The sequence below is a fragment of the Misgurnus anguillicaudatus genome, chromosome 19, assembly GCF_027580225.2.
Source record: "Misgurnus anguillicaudatus chromosome 19, ASM2758022v2, whole genome shotgun sequence".
NCBI classification, from domain to species: Eukaryota; Metazoa; Chordata; class Actinopteri; order Cypriniformes; family Cobitidae; genus Misgurnus; species Misgurnus anguillicaudatus.
In genome coordinates, this window is record NC_073355.2 from 20,600,026 (window position 1) to 20,614,388 (window position 14,363).

The following is a 14,363-nucleotide window of genomic DNA, read 5'->3' on the forward strand; positions in this document are numbered from 1 at the left end:
TGAGCTGATAGAAATGGATCATGTATCAAAACATGTTTACTTGTGTGTGAAAGTGTGTCATTTTTAGGACAGGAAACTCTTAATTATCTCTAGATAAGTTTGTTTGTTTGTGTGTGAGTTCCAGGGCTGTCCGGCATGGTTTTGTTGTGGTTGATTATCATTGAATGCCATCATAATTAAAATGGTTTTGGAGAAAACTTCTAGAATATTCTTAAGATTTGTTTTTAGGAAGATACACATGGTTTAAATCTAATTGTAAAGAACAGAATAATTTAATCACCCAGGAATTTGTATGAATTTGTACATTGTGAAGTGTACCAAAAACTTTTTGGTACTAAAAACGTTTAGATTTTTTAGAAAAAAAGCTCCACCTCAAACCTACCCCCAAACCCAACGTTACTGGGACGAAAGCAGATTGTATAAAAAATGTATATATAAGATTATGCCAATTCATACAAATTAGCCACCTTATGAATTGCAATAAGTTTGCGTTGTCTCATCTCCTTTCTCGTCTCTCTTCTCATCTTTTCTCCTTCTCTCGTTATTTATTGCATTCTGTGATCCTCATTACTTTCATCCCAGTGGAGGGTTTGAGTTTCAGCCGCCAGGGTCCACATACAGTTATACAGATGTGAACGCGCGGAGAAAAAAGGAAAGAAACACGTCATTCTTGTAGCCCAACATTATAATTTACATCTGCTAATTACATAGAGGCTGAGTGAAGTGAAGGGGCCCAGCAGACGCTGAGAGTCAGCCCTGTGAGGGGGGGTGCCGGGGCCCCTTCTGACCACAACATGCCCCCTCTTTCTGAAACTCTCCAGAAATCATAGTAGGAGTGTGATGGAGAGCAGGACATGAAGAAGTGGAAAAGTAAAAGAGAAAAACTTAGGGCGATGAAGCAGAAGAGAAACTGGGGTTAATATTGCCAGATGTGATTTTTTTGGGGGGTTAACCCACCAATTCAAAATCTTTAACATTTTTTTGAGCACACTTTTATATCCCAGTGGTGTTTTTGTAGTCTTAACATAAAAGAACCAACTTCCCCCTATAGGCACACAAGTTGGTTTTTGGTTGCTTAAACATCTAGTTTGAGTTGGTTAGTTGTTGCTCGGTGCCCTGTAACCGTATGGATTGTGGAAACGTTGATGCTTGCCAGAAGGGATGGTTGCCATGGTGATAGGGTGTGGTGGTTAAGGCAGCTGTACTGATGTGGAATTTAGCAATGCAGAAGAAAACCACACACGCTAAACACACCATTCACAGACATTTAATGCTCAGAATGATGCTGCGTGTGTTTTTACAGCAGTACAATTTCACAATTGACTTAAAAGGGGTCAGTGTTGTTGTTGTTGAATGTCTTCAGGTATCTGACACTCTTCCCAAGCATCACTCCTGTATTCAAAAACCAGGGCTTAGCACTTGGTCTTGATTGATCTTATTTGGTTCACCATCTTTCCTCATGCGTGTGTATGCACAATTGCGCGTCTTTGCGTATGCATGTATGCACGTGTTTTACCCTGCACATCTGCTCTGTGTTCAATATCTGCTCTTAATCTCTCTGGTCTTCATGTAGAACAGGTGCAAAAGCCCACAAGACCCGTCTGACCTCTTTTGCACATAACTCACATCTCATCACACAAGCAGCTGTGTAGTGACTGGACATGTGTATCCTACAGCTTAACAAAATGTATATTATTCATCATAAAATCTTGCTGGGTTATAACATTGATTATCAAATTTACAATGTGTGTAATATATGTTATTTTAGTATATGTTTAGATAAAAGATTATCCTTTTTTGACCCTGCACCCATAGGAGGATACGCTTCTATCTGTTTCTATGCTTTCGGCTGCAAATGCATTTTTTGGGTTTGTGCTTCAGTTCTGCCATCTGTTGGTCAAATACATCACTACAAACTAATTGTTCACAGTCAGTATCTGCAACATAAAATAGTTTAATCAGTGGTTCCCAATCCTGGTCCTCGAGGCCCCCGTGCCAGAAAGTTTTTTGATGTCTCCTTATTTAACACACCTGATTTAACTCATTAGCTCGTTAGGGAGACATGTTTACCATTTTTGAAGGATACTGATAAGTTGAATCAGGCGTTTTAAATAAGGAGACATCTAAAACTTTGGCCCTGTCCCAAATGGCGCACTTCATGTGGACTTTCTGGTCTCGTGGCCTTAAATTGCGCGTGCTCGCTTAGTCCACGAGTCCGTAAGGTGTCCCATCTGTCATTTTTACGCTTTGAAGTGTGCTCATCAGCGCCTCCTTTGCCCCCTTGATGCGGTATTCAGCGAAGCCCACACTGCAGCAGGCTTCGCGCACTTTACCACCAACCCAGAAGTCCTTGCAAAAGAGCAATCAGACCAATCAGACGACGGAAGGGAGGAGCTCACACTGACGGGCAACTTCTCTACCTATTTCCAGTGTGACGCTCGAGTCTGTCCCAAAATACGACTCCGTTGCACCCACGTGGACTCGCATTAAGGGTCCATAAAGTCTGGACTACGTGATGTCATCAAAGTATGGACTCTGAGGAGGACCACAAGTCCGGAGTGTGCCATTTGGGACAGGACCTTTCAGTCAGGGGGGCCTCGAGGACCAGGATTGGGAAACACTGGTTTAAATGATTGGTTAAAGGGATGGTTCACCCAAAAATGAAAATTCTGTCATCATTTACTCAGCATCATGTTGTTACAAACCTGTTTAAAGGAAGATATTTTGAGAAATGTTTGTAACCAAACCGGTTGTGTATCCCATTAACTTCTATAGGAGGAAAAATAATACCATGGAGTAGGGGTGGGCGATATGATCTTCTATCACAATAGGATAAATTTTATATCATGATAACGATATGTATCATGGTAGCGTTTTTGTATGTTTTAATAAGGTTTTTCTGTTATTAAAATCTTTAATACCACAGAAATATTCATAATTCTAATGTTCATCAAAAGCTTATACAAGCATAAAAAGATAAAAACAAACAAAAATAAAGCTCTCTGAAGATAAACAGTCAATGTATATATATATATTATTTAAGGTAGAAAAGTGATTTTGTCAAGAGCAGTGAGAGATGTTTGATAAACATGAGTGACAGACAGGAGCAAAATTAGGTAACTTCCCCTTTAAGACCGGATCAAATATACTGTTACACATGCGTTTTCTCTTTTTGATGTTCACTTCCTCTTAAGCCCTAAATGGTCGTGTTTATGAGGATACTTGAAAAGATGGGAATTTTGACGCATATATGCATTTAAGGTCAATAAAGTGGGCAAAATCTTCACAAGCTTAATGAGCAGCAGTTGCATGCATATAGATATTTTGTTTGTGTTTCAATGGCTTAAAATAACTTGTTTTATGCAACAAATAGGCAACAAAAACATGCCTATGTACCAATACACACAAGCGCATCATGCACATTGCACACAAACACACACACAAGCAAACTCTCAGGAAAGGTAGATTAAAGTCAGTCTAGACTGTGTTGTGTTATTTAATGCGCCTGGGAACAAACAGTGTTGCCAGATCTTTATAATCTCGTGTGTGTTTGTTGATTCATCTGCAGTTTTTCTCTTGTGTTTCGTGTGACCAGCAGGGGACAGGCTATAGCTTTCTTCTCAAAAATTGATTTCGCAACTGAAGCTAAGACAGACGTTTATATCTGTTTCATCAGCATTCCTTGATGAATGAATCAGGCGTGTTTTGTGTGTAAGGATGAGGGAGATTTGCTCATATCAGAGCGTGCGCTGCTCACGTAGCTTTCAGAGCTCAAGGGTATTTATTTAAACATATAAGGGCTCTGTAGAGATGTTTGTCTTTCTCAAAGAAGTGCTAGAGAGCTCAGAAGATCTTAATATTGTATTTATTTACCAATGTTTTATTGGATGTTTCTAAACTATTACCTGTTATAATCTATGAGACGTCCTCTTGAGAGATTTCACACTGACATATAGTAAAAGATATAGAGACCTATAAAAGTAAGTTTCTTTAAGGACTTCAGCCATGAGAAATTCGAGTATTTGACTCTTAATGGTAGACATTAGTATTTTGATAATATGTGAATGCTGGGATATTTGCCAGAAGATGTACACGGGTTATGGGAAGTTTTGATATTCATTTAATTACTACAGGTAAAATATTTGTCATTAAATTCCCCCCGGGCCTTGGTGAAGTCAGGCTTTGATTGTTTTCCAAATAAAGCTTTGCACGTGTCCTTTTAATTGCATAATGCAATTGTAATTGTGCTTTCATGATGTTATTAGAAGACAAACATCAACATTAAAGAGTTTTTGTGCGTCTGTGTGTTTAAATACACAGGGTATATGATTCAAGTAATGCTGTACTTACACCTAGATTAGTGTAGCTTCAATATGCTGTGATAGCTTTTATGTGTTTTGTAGTGTGTGCATCCTTCCTGATACTTTGTGTGTTGTGTTTTGTATTTGGCTACGTGTTTCGTGCTGGGACACGTCTAACTGTTGGCAGGTGAAACCAGTCTGTCCTCATTTGTAACGGATTTCAGGTGTGTGTTTGGTGAAGTTGAATGAGAGGGATTTATCTCACCTACGGTCAGCTGCGTGCCACACACACTAGACACATGTCTGTTTGGTGAGATTTTCCACGTGTGTGTGTTAGAGCAAATATTTGGTGTCTGACCTGATGCATTACACATATTACTGTACATGTCAGCTTTTTATTGTCTGAAAGTCTCATGTTAGGTTGGTGTGTACACAAAAAAATAAAGTTGGGCTTTTTATGCTATGGGAAGAAAGGCCCAGGCAAGGTATGCGGGTGATTCTTACGAAAACTTGGTTTTAAAAATGTCAAGCATGAAAATGTAAAAATTGCTTAAATTTACTTTTTTTCCCACCAGACATTGAAAAACAAAGTCTGGAGTAAATGGGAACATTAATTTAAAAACGTTTACTTATCATTTAACACTTTTTGTAACATAATTTAAAAATAAGTCCTAAAAAATCTCAGTACCGCAACAGTCAGAAAACATCAACACTGAAATATTTTAAAAATGACATGACAAACCTGAAAGAACATAATTTGGAGATTCTGCACATGCATTTAAAATCGAAGTATTATGCTTCTATTAATTAAATTAACATTTAATAAGCATCTGTTGCGGTAATGATAATCAAAATGTCGTGTAAGCATTCTGACAAGACAATATTTTAAATTAACTGTAAAAAAAAAGATCTTACCTGGTAGCCATCTTGAAGTAACTGGTCCATGTGCTTGGTCACTCAAAATCAAACTTTATTAAAATTCTGTATGTGTGCTTAAACTGTTCTCAAAAAGTGTTGCGGAGGATGAGAACATCAGGCATGGACACATCATTTTCCTCATTTCTCTTCATTGTTATTATACATGAATATTCAGTAAATATTTTTTCTGTCATCTAAAGTCGTCTAGCAAAACATCCATTTATTTTTTTTCTTAATATTTTGGTGTTAATTTGATTAAATTACAACATAACGCATGTTCAAACACAGCCGGACACATTGCGGTAATGAGAATTTCAGCAGAAAATGAGATAACATTTACAATTATAAATTCTTATGTTGAAATCACACATTGTGCAAGGTAGAACACAGTATTGTGTTAATTCTGATGCTTTTTAATGTTACTATATTACACATTTTAAAGCTAAAATCATTAGTGCCGTGGTGTTTCAATGGTTTCGTGAGAATCACCCATGCAGTGTTATGAATATTGTAAAACTGTTATTGCTGGTTATTAACTAGGGGATTTTGTTTTGTTTACAGTAAGGTTCAGTGATACTTGTCAGTCCTCCAGAAAAATGCGATTATGCGAATGCATGATTCAATACTTAATCAACCCAAGTCTGCATATTTATGCAGGGGCTGCATTTTTTTAAATGCGAAATGCACTTTTGCCGCATAAATTTCAAATTTCCACGCGCAGGGCTTGCGTGATTTCACAATCCTGCCATTTTTATAGCAAAAAGTCACATATATAAAGTTGAAAAATGTTGCATTTACTTCACACAAGCACAGCCATGTCCCCTGTTGCTATGGGAACGTTATAAAGTGACATAATTGCGCGACGTGAACATCATTAAAAAACTCCAAACCCCAACCACAGTTTTTACAAGTTTCCGCAATTTCATTGCACAAAGTGCATAAATATAACATTTTTTAAGAAAACGAAAACGTGCCGCAAGATCTAGAATTTTTGCCCGCATCAATCATAATAAAAATTGTGTTCATTTGAGACCCTGCTTTCCACTGTAATGGACATCACTTTTTTTTCAAACCAATCAAAATGCTGATCAACCAATCAAAATAAGGCACACCTGAAAAATCAGGTCTAAAGTTGTTAAATGATGGTGTCAGTTTTATTGTTATTGTCATTTAATTCATACTTGAGCATATGTTTGTTTAGTATTCAAAAGCAGATACGTTGTGTCCTAGTTTGCGAAAGGGTCAAATGCATTCATGATTTCAAAAATACTGGATAGTACACCCAAAAATGAAAATTAAGTAATCATTTACTCTCCCTCAAACCTGTATAAAATATCTTCATTCTGCTGAACACAAAGAAAGATATTTTAAGGAGTTTTTGTAACAAAGCAGATCTGGGGCACCATTGACTTCCATAGTAGGACAAAAAATACTATAAAAGCGAATGGTGCACAGGTCCTTGAAGGTTTGAGAAAAAATGTAAGGCCCTGGGAAGTTTTTGAAAATATACATGTATATATACAGGTCATTGAAAGTGCTTGAATCTATTTTATGCAAGACGTTTTATGAAAAAAATCCATATTATTTCCTGTGTAGTGTAGGATAATATCATAAAAACTCTACACTTTTTGAGCACACGTGCCAAACTGTTTGCTTTAAATGCTTATATCTTCTGTATGCAAATGTTGATTCATACCAAAATGCTTTTTTGCATAGTTGTGTTTGACACATGAAAACGTCTCTGGTTACGTATGTAACTGTTGTTCCCTGAGAAGGGAACGAGATGCTGCGTCTCCCTTGCCATACTTCCTGCGTCCCTGCAACGCCGTCTTTGGCAGTATTTATGATGCCAATATACTTTCTGGCTCCCGCGTCACCCTGTCTTTGTCATTAAGCCTCACCATTGGTTGAGTATGATATACACATTGAGACGCACTTACCCCTGGGGCATCCCCAAAGTGTCACCGCAGTGACGCAACGCGAGTTCCCTCGAAAGGGAACTGTAACAATGTATCTTAAAAGTTAACACGATGTAACTTTGCTCTTACTTGAAATGTGTCCCAACATTTAGTCCTTGAATTTGAGGGTATTGGACCTGGAAAGTCCTTGAATTTGAAGTTTACTAAGGTGTGGGAACCCTGTATCTAACAGAAGATCCAAGTAATTCAAACAGGTTTAAAACAATTTCAGGATGAGTAAATAATGGCAGAAGTTTCATTTTTGGGTGAACTATCCCTTTAGCAGCCAATGTTTTAAGGCAAAATATAAAGGAAATATCTACTTTCATGCAACCAGTTATCCAACATTTGTTTTGTAAAATGAAAGAGTCTGTATATGTGCGTTTGTTGTTTTTTAGTAGCATCTGTTTCAGTCTTTTCGTCTGGCCGCAGAGAGCAGCTGCAGCGAGGTGTCTAGCACTGGTGTTTCTGTCTGCCAGTCTGTTTTTTGTTGATGTTGTCGTTTTTGGTTTTCTTTGTTTTTCTCCCTCCGCGACTTTTCCTCCATGTGTTTGGTTAGAATGCTTTTTCGTTCAATTTATTCTGTCTTTGTGGCAGAAAGAAATATTTGTATTTGCTAGCAGAGCTGGTGTGTTTGTTAGCACAGCCGTTATTTTTTTCTTTCTCTGAGGGCACTTTTAGAGAGCGGGTGGGGTGTGTGTGAGGGGTGTTTGCATTGCTCAGTTTCACACACGCAGACTGATGGGCTCTCAGCGGGTTTTAGCAGAGCTTCAACATGTTGGACTTACGTGGACTTTGGACTCACACAGCTTTTAGTCAACGTCCTGTTCGCTACCTAAAGAATTTGCTTCTTTTCATGTCTTTTCACTTATGGAACAAAGGATCTGTAATGAAAAGGTGGTTGGAAATGGAAGATTTGATAATATAGAAATCTGAGAGCTCCAAAAGTTTCATGAAGTAGACAACGATGAGGGCTGATAAGAAAAAACCGTAGAGATGACAGTGATAAGGAAAGAGCAGGAGGGATGCAGACGTCCAGAAGATAACAACGCCGAAAGAGAAATTGAGATATGAGCGCATGCAAGTGAGATAGAGAGGACGAGATAGAAACGGGCAAGAAGAAGTATGAATGAGTAAATGAATGAGAGAGAGAGAAGGAGAGAGAGACAGCAAGCAAGAGAAAAGAAGGGGGCCGGCTCTCTCATTGTGACACAGAGAGCTGGAGGTTACAGTCAGTCCAGAGAGAGAGAGAGAGAGAGGTGACTGATTTAGAAAGTAAAGAAGGTTAAAAGAAAATGAGTGAAGGACAAGACTGCGTTTAAAAAAAAAACTCGGATTAAATTCATTTTCCATCCACTAACCGGCTTCCCTGGATCTTGCCAACACTGCCACGTGCTCACCACTGTCTACCAGACAAGAATTTGGCATCCTGCAGTCGCCCTCATCTGTGGAAATGCCACTGCGTTGGTAACACAACATTTCAGCTTGTGTATGTGTCAGCACAGGAGGTGCAGAGTTTGTGATATGGAACTTATCCGTTCAACTCTGGAATGCTTTAAGAAAGTCACCGACATGGATTAAGGAAATATGTGGAGATTCGGGCGAGTTTTATCTCTCTTTTGGAGAGAACGGACACTTCTCGACTCATAGCTTTTGTTTCCCTTTTTGTCCAAACTGGAGGTCTAAATGAGTCTTTCATGATTTTAAACTTGTGGAACTTTGCCTGCACACTTCTGTGAGTTTACGTGAGATGTGATGTCAGCGGCTCAGGTGCCACTGGCGATGCCCGCTGTGTGCCCGAGTGTAGGGGGTAAGGAATGGTGTTTTCAGGATGCGGTGGGGGTGGACTGCAGCTCTCCCGAGCCTCGATGTATCTGGGTGGCTGTTTTGCACGGAGAAACACCACAAACAAACGGACAAATTTCGGACCTAGAGACTGACACTTTTGAGAGCACAAATGGCATCAGGGTTGGCAGAGCTCTGCTGAGACCCTCACCGACCAACAGGGTAAGCTGTTTTTGTGTGCTTGTGTGTTTGCATACTTGGATAGTCTTAAGTTAGAGGGTGTCTTATCACTTTTAACACTTTTTAAGAGTGTTGAAAAGGTTGCATTTGTCAGAATTGCTTAAAAATGGATGCAAATTCATTTCTAACATTTATACGTTTATGTAAAACTGATGGACCAGGCATTTTCAGAAGAAAAAAAGAATAAGATTGACTGACAGTATGAGGATTAGAAATGTATTTTCATCATGATTTCAGTGTGTACCCTATTATTTCCAAAAGCATAAATGGGTGATTCTCACGAAAACTTGGTTTTAAAAATGTCAAGCATGAAAATGTAAAAATTGCTTAAATTTACTTTTTTTCCCACCAGACATTAAAAAACTCAAAGTCTGGAGTAAATGGGAACATTAATTTAAAAACTTTTACTTATCATTTAACACTTTTTGTAACATAATTTAAAAAATTAGTCCTAAAAAATCTCATTACCGCAACAGTCAGAAAACATCAACACTGACATATTTTCAAAATGACATGAAAAACCTGAAAGAACATAATTTGGAGATTCTGCACATGCATTTAAAATCAAAGTATTATGTTTCTATTAATTAAATTAACATTTAATAAGCATCTGTTGCGGTAATGATAATCAAAATGTCGTGTAAGCATTCTGACAAGACAATATTTCAAATTAACTGTAAAAAAATTATCTTACCTGGTAGCCATCTTGAAGTAACTGGTCCATGTGCTTGGTCACTCAAAATCAAACTTTATTAAAATTCTGTATGTGTGCTTAAACTGTTCTCAAAAAGTGTTGCGGAGGATGAGAACATCAGGCATGGACACATCATTTTCCTAATTTTTCTTCATTATTATTATACATGAATATTCAGTAAATATTTTTTCTGTCATCTAAAGTAGTCTAGCAAAACATCCATTTATTTTTTTCATAATATTTTTGTGTTAATTTGATTAAATTACAACATAACGCATGTTCAAACACAGCCGGACACATTGCGGTAATGAGAATTTCAGCAGAAAATGAGATAAAATTTCCAATTATAAATTCTTATGTTGAAATCACACATTGTGCAAGGTAGAACACAGTATTGTGTTAATTCTGATGCTTTTTAATGTTACTATATTACACATTTTAAAGCTAAAATCATTAGTGCCGTGGTGTTTCAATGGTTTCGAGAGAATCACCCAAATATGCTGAGCAAAATGTCTTTAAAACCCCTTAAAATTCCAGTGTACCGTAGGAGGGACACTGCATTATTTGACAGAAAACTTCATCAAATAAATACAACAACTCAAAAACAAAAAGCTAAACATGTCATATCTTTGGAAAGCTAAAATTTCTGGTACAATTTGTACTTTTTAGGAATGCTAAGGGGTTAAAGACACAAAGATTTTTCTGTTGTTATCTACTACATATCTACCTTGAAGGGTTTTTGAAAGCTGTCATTTAATGTCATTTACTTCTTACAGACTTTTAACCACAGACATAGTGGCGAAGGGCAGCATACACTAATTAGAAAGTAAAGGCTCCGGATAAGGGTCTCATTAGGTAACTGTGTATGAATGTTTGTGTGTGTGAAGCTTAGTTTTTTAAGTGGTTTGTTTCATGCACATACATTATAGGATATATTGAGGGCATGTTTGATTGTTTGTGTCTTCCAGTTGTTCTCTCATATGTACAAATACTTGGATTCTGGATCTTCCAGAATATCCCATTTTGAAATGCTTTTTTTTTCCTTGGACGTGCACATAGTCAGCAGCTGTCAGCCAGACATGCGTACATATGTATACACAAGACGCTTAACCAAACCAAAGTCAAACCGCTTTGAAATATGCATGGTTGGTATGACCCCTCAATTGGATTTGCTACTCCCAAAAAAGCAAACTGTTCTGCACCATGTTTGAAAATCCTTTCAAAGATGAAACCTTTTATTAATTATCATAACAATGATATATCTCATTCTGCTTTTTTTGCAAATGTAAACAAGGCAGTATGTTTTAATGTTTTCAACCCTGTTGTATTTCTCGCTTTTTTACTCTCTAGACTTTAACTGATTTAATGCTCTGTATTCCTAGTTTAGTTTCAAGCACAGATTGTTTCTCTTGGGTTTTTAGACTGAAACATAAGGTTGCCAGGTGGTCTCCTTGTTAAAACACACATGTGTTGAAGGTTTACTGTATGCCATCACTGCACTGGGACCAGCACTGTGGTGCCTGCTGTGATATTTGTCTTCATTATGTGTTTAATCTTTGAAATATTAAATAAACATTAAGTTTGTCGGTCATTCAGGGACATCACTAAATCGGCCGGGGCCCTGGGTAATGGCATTAAAAACTGAGCCCCCCCCCCCAAAATGCTAGGTTATTTTCAACCCAGCATTGAGTCCAGCCGTTATTCCAAAATATTGTATATTTGACCCAGCAATGGGTTAAAGCAACCCAGCATTTTGGGTTTAAACAACCCAGCATAGGTTTATTTACAACCCAAAAGGCTGGTCTCAACCCTTTTTTGACCCAACACTGGGTTGAAAATAACCAAGCATGTATTGAAGTACAGAGCAAAATGAAGAATCATTTTGTCTTACAGGAAACACAAGACTGTGTTGAATGCATTGCAAGTTGCTTAAGGGTCTGCAAACATGCAGCTTTTTGGATAAAAATTTGGTTTAAGATCCTTTCCTGGTCTCTTTGCTCTAAAGACAAAAATACTTAAATAAATAAAAAAACAAACATAATATTCAATATTATGATCATATATAACCTTCATTACCATGCCGGATACAAGTTTATCCATTCATGTTCCCGTTTCTTTGTGATTCCTGGACTCAAAGGTGGAAAACCCTGTTTAACAGCGCGCCAGCGGATCTAAAATAGCTGACAGACGGGTTTCGCGCACATACACCTCCTCTCAGTCATCTGTTTTGTGTATGTGTTGCAGTCATGGAGCAGGGTGTCGGGGATTAAACACTCAACATTAATTACACTCAAATTTTCAGCCATAATTACCCATTCATCTGTTGGGAGCGTATTGTTTCTGGCCACGCTGTGCTTGTGTAAGCATAGCCTGCCAAGATAAAAGACTGGATCCATACTGAAACCTAATGACACGTGGTACGTTGAGGATATTTTGCACTACGCAGTGGAATTACGGTCAATTAGAGCAAGAATGTGTCGGGTCTGTGTTAACCCATCATCAGGAGGTCATAAACGATGACGTAAACCGAGAGGTCATGATAGGTTGCATATTCAGTTCAGAATACAAACTATTTTAACAAGGGGAACAGTTGATACAGTCTTTACATTTACTTATCTGAGGCTTGTTACCGAAGCAATTTAGAAATGAAGAAAAGTTGAGGCTATAGATGTCATTGGCTCACGTACGGGATGGAATAGTGTGGAGTTGAACGAAGTGCTTTGCAGAATTACATACAGACATCTCTGTTGGCCAGATACATACATAACCAAACCAAAGCAAATGATATCATTGATTAATTCTAAAGGATCATTGGATAGATAATGAAACATCATCTGGCATATACTTAATAGTTATTTCCTAACCTTAAAGAGCTCTGAAGATCTCATTGACGTCAAAGAAGTGACTTCTCGTTTTTATTAAAGAATCAATTAAGAAATAAGTGATGGAGAAACACAAGGCTTATTGCTTAAAATGAAAGGACCTTTCTGAACCATAGATTAAGACCAGTGTATGTGTGTGTTTTGTGTACAGTTGTATGCAAGTGGTTTTGGGGGTAATAACAGGGTTTGGTATTCCCATACCGAGAGGAACCTTGTGGTCGAAACTTGCGTGTTGGAGCCTGTTGGAGCCACTCTCTCTCTCTATGTCCTTCTGCCTATCTTTCTCGGTCTCTCTCTTTAAGGCTAGTTTTTGCATGTCTGTCTGAACATGTCCTGGCTTAACGGTAACCCTTATGGAATTCACACATGCCCCAGTACTGTCATTCTTTCATTCTTTTATTTCCACACCTTTATTGTGTCTTTCACTTGTATTTGTCTATCTAATCCGATCAGCAGGCCCACACAGAATTTGCTTACATAAGACTGTGCAGAAGCTCAGCAGATCTCTGAAGAATTGTATTAGCCGGCAATCACAAAGCTCCCATCTCTGGAGTGTTTTTTTACATTTTGTAATATTTGATTAAAAATGTTTTGAAAATGATTTATTTTAGCTGTTGGTTGTGGCATTGTTGGACATTAGTAAGACTGCAGTACTGTCAGCATTTAACAAATGTTTGACAAAAGCTTCCAAATCAAGCTAAGATCTGAGGCATAATGCACCTGTTATTTTCTTGAAAGGGTACAGGTTGGAGTCGTGGCTTACTTGGTGCCCTAGGCAAGATAAAGCAAAGAAAGTGTTTCTTCTTTTATTTTAAGTTTTTAAAGACTTTTTGCCTTTATTTGATATATGTTAATGTGATGAGAGCACAGGAAAGTACAGGATCGGAAAAGGACCTTGAGCCAGGATTCAAACTCGGGTCACCGGAAGTGCATCTGCACTATATTTCGGAGCACTGCCACTACAACATCAGATCTCACAGAAAGTGTTTTTCTTTGTAAGAACTACCAGTCCAGTGGTATAGTTTCCAATCCTCCTGACATAATAAAGAATTTATTCAAAATGTATACAAAAGCGCTTAAAGGGTTAATCCTAGGGATGCTCATATCAGTTAATTTTCCCGACCGACAACCGTAGCTTCTAAACCGAACATTGACCGTTAACTTATAAGATTTTAATATGAAATTGTCATTGAGTAAAAATACAGTTGACGGTTGTCTGTGAACTAGTAAAAACAAAAGATTTAATTTGAACGTGCAAACAGCAGTGACAGATCAACAACAGAACCAGGATTCATACATTATCAGATATTCACGCAACATTACCTCATTAAAAAGCACGCGATCAGTCCAGAGGATTAATATCCAAAAAGGGCCGATTCAAAGGGTCGTTTCATCTACCACAGTGGTCATTTCTAAAGCAGGATGCTTTTCAGAAAGTTTTGCTTTTGCGTTGTCTTTCTCCGTTTGTGCAAAAAGAGAGATGTTTATGGACAGGGTTAGAGGCCATCAGCGAACGTCTGTCCGGATGTGCGCGAGACGGACTGCGTCATCTTGCGCGGACATGCGCGCGTCTCCGTTCAGCTTC

General features: G+C 38.0%; 1 protein-coding gene across 8 annotated transcripts in view; it reads left to right on the forward strand.

Annotated features, from left to right (window-relative positions):
* The window catches only part of arhgap23a (Rho GTPase activating protein 23a), a 75,161-nt gene that overhangs the window by 24,898 nt on the left and 35,900 nt on the right, over positions 1–14,363 (forward strand). For 3 of the 8 annotated variants that reach the window (XM_073857102.1, XM_073857103.1, XM_073857104.1), the window contains exon 1: positions 8,431–9,184. The exons of 2 other annotated variants lie outside the window; for them this stretch is intronic. In XM_073857102.1, the coding sequence (XP_073713203.1) occupies positions 8,933–9,184 (252 nt within the window). In that variant the 5' untranslated portion in view covers positions 8,431–8,932. Of the gene's footprint in view, positions 1–8,424; positions 9,185–14,363 lie in introns of those variants that run through there. 3 more of the 8 variants (XM_073857100.1, XM_073857101.1, XM_073857107.1) reach the window with 2 other exon arrangements.